Below are 7,565 nucleotides of genomic sequence, written 5' to 3'. Positions count from 1 at the left end.
TTTATCATATAATCTAATTTTATTAGAACCACTAGGGTTGGTCCAATGGTAAGAGGAGGAATCTTAGAATTCTTCCACTGTTATATTTAGGATTCGAATCTTGGATCTCTAAATTAGGGGTGAAAAGTGTGTAGGGAAGGAAGAGAGGTTAAATTTTGAACAAAATTATATATATATATATATATATATATATAATCTCGTAATTCAAACACATTTGAAACGTGCTAGTGTATTGGCCCCGTAGAAGACCATAATGCGTGATAAGAGTCAAGAATGGGGGGCTGCCCTTTCCTTCTTTTATATGGCAATGAACATTCGATTACATCCATGGGAAAACAAAAAAGGAAATTCCAACGCGTTAATTGCAAAAGTTTATAAATGTGGCTCACATGATACAAGATTCCCCTTTATTAAAACTGGTTAGCCGAAATTCTGTCTGCAAATAAAGTTTGTTTCTATGCAAACATTGGATTCGAAGTGTCAAACATAAGCAAATTCATGCATGAAAAGAAAATCAGCATTGTTAGACTCGAACTAGACCGGACTAGTTGGTCCTATTAGTCCATTTGTGAACCGGCCTTCTTCTTAAATTAATTAGTAGCACAAAATCAATTTGATCAAAACTAGTCAAAATTGTCAAAAACTAGCCAAACTAATGATCTGATTCGATTGCTTGACTTGGTTCTCAAATTTTTCTTTTTTGTTTTTCCCCAAACATTAATTTGAGTTATCTAAATTGTAAAACTTTCATTTATTAATGGAAATAACACTATCCACTTAGTATAAAACACCAAAATCACTTCTTTTTTTTTGGTGGCAAACCCCGTGCACGGGGGTGGGATGCCAGCTCAACTTTTATTATAAGAAATCAAATATACATAGCGAGGGACCACACCTTACCTCCAGCCTATGAGACCGATTAGACAAAGTTACCATCCGCAACAAAATCACTTGCTTTCTCAAATGATCTCTAAATCAAGAAGTTTTATCCCTATCATCTTATCAATTTGTCATCAATAATTCCAACTTGCATTATAAAGCCATGTTCCTAACAAGAAGATCCCGAATTGGATATGATTTGTTTTAATTTTTTTAAGTAGTTTTGGATAATGAGCATATTTTAGACATGAATTCACATTTTTATATACGCCCTCCATCCTAGGGCTGAAAGATTAATCAAATACTCAATATTTGAATTGACTTCAAATTGATAAGCTCATTCAAATTTGATTCGCTAACTGGTCAAGTTAAAAATGAACAACATTTTATGTTTGATAGCATTTAAACTTGATAAAAAAAAAAACTCACTTAAATTCTATTTGGCAAATAAATAAGTCAAGTTTGAACAAAAATTTGAACTCATTAAAATAATCAAACAAACTTGAACATAGGGTTTTTGGATTGATTAGTCTCATTTACACCCCTACTCCATCCCAAGATTAAGTGATAAGTTATTCACTTATTACTGAATATGATAGACATTCAAATATATTAGATTTAATACTTAACAATTCAATAATTTAATGGATTTAGACTTCAGATTTTAGACTTCAATTTTCAAACTTTAGTTTTATCAAACGCACCGTAAGTCGAAACCTATCAAATTGAACACAACAAAAAGCTATCAAATTGAACACATTCACAGAAAAAAGGCACAAATAAAATCTATATAATTTGATTTTTATAGTTATACTGGCATAGGGTTTTGACTTTTCCTGCTTGGTGGTCGTTTTCATCAAGATGTTAATGTTTGCAACCGTTATTCCTTAGAAAGATACGACTTATGATGGCATGGTATGATAGAGTTCTTTTAAATCATAATAACCAAATAACCAGAAATCGGGGAGCCATTTTTTTTTGGCCGAAAACAAAATCCAAAAAAAAAAAAATTCTGCTGCTGCAGACATGTGGACGCCTCCTTGGGTTGAACTTTAGTATATTACTAATAGATGTCACTAAAGAATGCCAACGAGATAATATTTAATTGTCAATGTTAAGTCAAATTTTTTTCCTAAAATTTTCTCTATCTACATGATGAATTTGTAAACTTTAAAATAGGATATAAGTAAAAGTTCTATTCGTTTGAGGGGCGGAGTAAGGAATGGAGGAATACTGAGAAAAATTTTGGGCAACAATGTAAACGGTAAAGGAAGGTTTTAAAAATTGAAGGGTTGCAAATGTGAGACAAATGAATAAAAATATAATATTACTAGCCACATTGATAATATTTAAAATTTGAGTGGGAAAATTCCCAGCCTCAATATATACATACGCGCGAGTGCGCACACACATATAACGAGGTTCACCCATGGATAAAAGTAATTGTTTTGTTTCTCTAGGAATATATATTTGAAGGCTGCTAGAGAAGTTTTTTGGAAAGGTATTTTTCTATTAATTTGGGGGAAAGAGTTTTAAAAATATGAAGAAGAAAAATTGTAAGGCATATTCAAGGCAAGTTTTAAAAACTGAACATTTATACTGGCCAAATTTATAAACTTTTGAGGTAATTGTGGAACAGTGTGGGATCACATACTCACATATCATCCATTCAAGAATTATGTATGTATATACTCATATAGGATTAATCTTTCCTACACTGACAGTGTATACACTGTCAGCGTTGGATAAATGACAACTATACAAAATTTGAATTTAAAATTCAACTTTTGCATACATGTCATGAATCTATCGATGATAGTGTATATACTGTTAGTGTATATAAGATTTACATGTGTATATATATATCTTTCCACCCTTTTCACATCCTTTTTACCAATAAATCTGATAATAGAAACAACTCTAAAAACTCTCCCTGACCATTGCCTAACCCCAGTGGTTAAGAATTGCCTATTCCTTCGCCAATAAAGCAACAGTTACCACACCTTACATCGTGCTACAAACAGTAGTTACAGAGATGGTACAACAAGTGGCCATAAAGTTGAAAAGCAACAATAGACATGGGAATTGGAATCCCGTGGCACTTTGTTGAAATTTGATAGTGTAGGCATCCATAAATACCGACAAGTAATAAGCCTCCGTCCAGCATCATTCACCTTGAATCATTTCAAGTTTATATCTCTTTGATAGTTAAATTTATACTCAAAAACTTTTCAGTGATCATTTAATGGGCAAATTAGCTTTCTTAGTTGGTTGTTGCTACCTGAATACTGAGGATGCGCTAAAAGGCTGCTATAATGATGTGGACGCAATGCAAGATCTGCTGATAAATAGGTTTGGTTTTCATCGCAATGATGTGATAGTTCTCACTGATATGCCTAACTCCCCTTTGAAGCCCACAGGTGCTGTTATAAAGTATCACCTTTGTCGGATGATTCAGCGGGCAATGGCCGGTGATGTTGTACTGTTCTATTTTAGCGGCCACGGAACTTTTCAGGATATCTGGGAAGGCCCCTACTGCAAACAATTGTCCCCTCTGATTTCAATCTCATATACAGTAAGTTCAAACATATATATAATACAGCCATGCCAAAGCCCAGATTTCTCAGTTTCATATAATTTACGCCCGTGTCTTGTTCACATTCTACATTACTTCTGTCAACAGGTGACGACTTTCGATATATGGTAAATAACATGCCACAAGGTGCTGATTTCGTTATGATAGCGGACTCCTGCAACAGTGGGGGGCTAATAGATCAGTCAAAGGAACAAGTTGGACCTGGCTTTCGTCCAGATGTTTGCTATCCCACAAGGCCCTGCAACGAGGTCTGGGGCAAAGCCAAAATGATCCCCATGACATCAATTGTGCAGCATTTGAGACCTTTGAGTCACATAAACAGCTCAGACATCCGCACACTCTTGACAAACATTTATGGAACTAATGCCAGCATCATGTTCCAAGGGCCACTTAATCCTCAACTGTTGAATTCATTCATGGTTGATGGTGGCATTCTTATCAGTGCCTGCCAGTCCAATGAAGCCTCGATCGATGATCAGAAAGATATTCGTCCTCATGGTGTGTTTACTGATGCACTTTATTACTCGTTGAGGTATCAACCTGGTCCCATTACTTATAAGTCGCTCGTGGAGATTATTAGAGCTCAATTAACATCGCAGCGTCCATGTCTCTATTGCTCTGACCAGCATGCCAGTGCACCTTTCCTCCGGCATATTCCAAATGTTTTTTCACGCTTGTTAATGTAGCTGTGTTGTACTAACCTGGTGGCATCAGTGATAAGTTGCTCGTGGAGAATATTAGAGCCAAACTATTATCACAGTTCCACTTCTTCCTTGTTTTGTTTTATAATCCGGCAAGAAATTTTTGTTGTTTTGGAAGTAATTATGCTCCGCTCCTTTTCTTTTCATGCTTAGTTACACCGATTTATGGAAAAATCCTTATTACTCAAACAATAAGCGTTTAAGTTACTAACAATATGCTAATAAGGGGATAATTTGCTGAGATTTTGATAATTCCACTGAGGAGGTTTCAAAAATTACATCCACCTCCCTTGATTTGACATTTTTGGTAATCAAACCTTAGACATGCTCAATAATTTAAATGAATACCCCATATTACAGTTAACTGATAAAGTTTAATTATTTTTCAATGTAATTGGTAGCCCAAATGTGAGGAAAGAATGTCAATTTTCAATACAATAGTTATTGTTTGATAAGCAATGAAAATAGTTTTACATTATGATAGAATGCTTTTAATGATGCTTTATAGGGAATACACATTCTTCCTAAATTGGAGAAGAAAGTATCGTCATATTGCCTTTAGAGTTTGTGAATTTTTAGATTACTAGAATTCCCATAATTTGATAGAAATTTTGACCATTTTTTTTTGAGTTAGAGTTCCTTTTGATTAAGAAAAGGACTGAAAAATCAAAATTGGATGGCGTTCAACCTTGTTAAAAAAAAAATCACTAATTCAAATTTAGAGTCGACATTTACAGTTTTCTATGGTTTCTTTAGCAAAAATATAAAATGAAGGAATAAGAAGAGAAAAGGAAAAAAAATAATTATAAATCTCATTCTTTGTATATGCATGCCGAACAAGAGAGTTTTATTTAAATGTTGAAGTTAGTATTGTCATTTTACGTGGATAAGGGAGGTAAGTGTAATTTTTAAAATCTTGAGGGAGTTCGGTGAAATTGTCAAAAATCGCAGGAGAGGTTTGTGAAACTTCCCTAAAAAAATAATGTTGATTTTCTTCATCAATTCTAGTATGGACAGCCAAGAAGATCCTTCGCGAGTACCTGATCTATTTGACATTTCATGGCATTCGTAATCATGTTATTTCATCGTTTACTTGAAATTAGAATTCAACAAGAACCGATGGATGCTTACTGGTTTTTTTTTGACACAATTAAAGCTTGTGATTCTGAATTAATCCAAGTCAAAAGAGGTTTTTTTCTTCATGATGAGAATTGACAAGTAAGAATAAAATAGTGTATTTTAACGAAACAAAATATTTTACAATGTAATGGTACATTCATGTATCAAAACAAACCATAAAAAAAAGCACGGAAAATTTAATAAAAAAGCACCCTCAACTCATACTGTGATAACGAGTTAACCATTGGATAGCAATTGAGTGTAGCATAATTTAGTTGTAGGCATCAGAATTTGCAAGGAGGTAGGCCTCCACAGCCTTGAACATGGCCAAGGCCTTTTCTTTTCCTGCCTTAATTTTTTACATTTCCTCCCTCAATTTGTTCCTCTTGCATTGGACATCACCCTTGGTGTGGATGTTTAGTTTTGGTAACCTTTGCCACAATTGTAATGCAATGAATATAAGTTTCTGATATTGGCTATTTTTGGCATAAGAATAACGAAGACAAAATTTTGCTAACATTCAAAGCTACCAATACTTGTGGTATTTTTTTTAAAAAGAAAATATAAATCGATATAGATTGTTGTAATTCTTAAAGGGTTTGGTGTCCACAGACAAAATTCACAAATGCAGCAAAGTAATACAAACACAAATATAATTGGTACTCTAACACATGCTAATAATGCATGGGACTATTTTTTTTTTTTTTTTTTGCACCGAATAAAGTCAGTCCATATGAATAAAAAAATTATATTTACTAAAAGGATAAAAGTTGTTAAGGAGAGGGAAACCATAACAGAGAAATAATTCAACCTTTTGTTAAAAGATAAAACCTTTTAGAAGAGAGTAAAAAATTACAAAAAGAAATTGATTAAAGAGTAGTTGGATGCAAAATAGCAAAACTTAAATATCCAAATGATCCAACAATTCTCTTCAATTAGACATATCACCCAAGAAAAAAAAACAAAATATAGCTTGATTAGTAAGATACTTTACTTATAATCAATAAATTACGCGTTCGAGTCATTAAGAGGTACGTGAGAAACCACAGTTAATCTATTAAAAGATACGTGTAGCTCACAAACTTACAAAGAAAGCATTTGATAAAGAAACTTTATTCTACAAGGTCATATATCTTTAGCAATACACACGAATCAGCACGGACTTTATATAATTTTTTTTCTTGACTAATGTCATCAGTAAGCGTGCTTTTGAATTCACATATAGCACAAATTTCAGCAGCTTATTTAATTTCTTCTCATAATTCCTGCAGATTGGTCACTTTTGTCCAAGACATTTGCTTCTTCATAACAACTTGCGATTAATTGCCACGCCAAATTGAACCATATTCTGCGGGTACGCATTGGTAGGAGGAGGCGGTGGCAGTGCAGCCACTGCAGCACGACCTGCAAAGTTCTTCTCGCTAATGGTGCTGGGGTTGCACGGTGTACCACCACCGCCGGGGATGTAGCTGCACCCACTTGGCGCTGGAGGGCCAACTACTTTCCGAGACCGCAGAGATTGTAGAAAAAGATGCAGCTTTCTTATAACCATAATGCAATCTTCTTCTGGTTCTTCCACATCAGAGATTCTAGTGGCTGCATATGGTTTGATGCTGATTGCAAGAATTATTAAGGCCATGCAAAACATGCAGTTTAGAATCCTCATCTTGATCTTTTTTGGGTTGGACGTAAACGAAAATAATTAAGACAAACAAATTATAGCAGATCGATAAAACTGGTGAGGTTTAGGTGCAAGACAACCGACTACTTATATACTCTTTTTTTCATCAAGCGGTCATGAACAACGTTGTATGACTTGGAATTTTTTGTGTATGTTTTTCGTTAGTTTGATTTTGATCAAAAGCTTTGACTTTTGAATGTACCGATTTGCCTAGAATTCTGAAATTGAATGGGTCCAAATGGAAAATTCTGAGGCTTAACTGTGAGTGGTTTATGGTTTCCCCAATTGATAACATTATCTAAAACCGGTTTGAGATTGCAGTAATTTATTAAAAATATTTCACCTAATAGAACTTTTAATAAAAATACTTATTAAGGGGTTAAGAACTTATTATTATATTATTTGGATATATAGTCGAATAAGTACTTATAAGTACTTATTGTATTGGATAATATGTAATGTAAAATTTTTAAATATAATTTTATCTTTATTTAGTTTATACAATAAGATAAAAATGATTAAATTTAATATTTTTATTTTTTAAAATATAAAAGCAATTTTAAGAGTATAAAATTTGAACTTTTGCTAA

The 7,565-nt window shown here is 33.4% G+C and overlaps 1 protein-coding gene across 1 annotated transcript; it reads left to right on the top strand.

The window, feature by feature from the left end:
* The first annotated feature begins 3,045 nt into the window (after positions 1-3,045).
* LOC113757146 (metacaspase-9-like) lies at positions 3,046-4,297 on the top strand. Its single transcript, XM_027300555.1, has 2 exons — positions 3,046-3,454; positions 3,563-4,297. Exon 2 carries the CDS (start codon positions 3,580-3,582, stop codon positions 4,159-4,161), a length of 582 nt encoding a protein of 193 aa, XP_027156356.1. The 5' UTR covers positions 3,046-3,454; positions 3,563-3,579; the 3' UTR covers positions 4,162-4,297.
* The last annotated feature ends 3,268 nt before the right edge of the window (positions 4,298-7,565 follow it).

Source organism: Coffea eugenioides, unplaced genomic scaffold, assembly GCF_003713205.1.
Source record: "Coffea eugenioides isolate CCC68of unplaced genomic scaffold, Ceug_1.0 ScVebR1_2780;HRSCAF=3872, whole genome shotgun sequence".
In the NCBI taxonomy this organism is placed as follows: Eukaryota; Viridiplantae; Streptophyta; class Magnoliopsida; order Gentianales; family Rubiaceae; genus Coffea; species Coffea eugenioides.
This window is presented reverse-complemented; position numbering and strand designations above follow the sequence as displayed.

What these genes read in the sequence shown, in the direction of transcription:
- LOC113757146 (XM_027300555.1), top strand. Translation starts at nt 3,580, where the DNA reads ATGGTAAATAACATGCCACAAGGTGCTGATTTCGTTATGATAGCGGAC.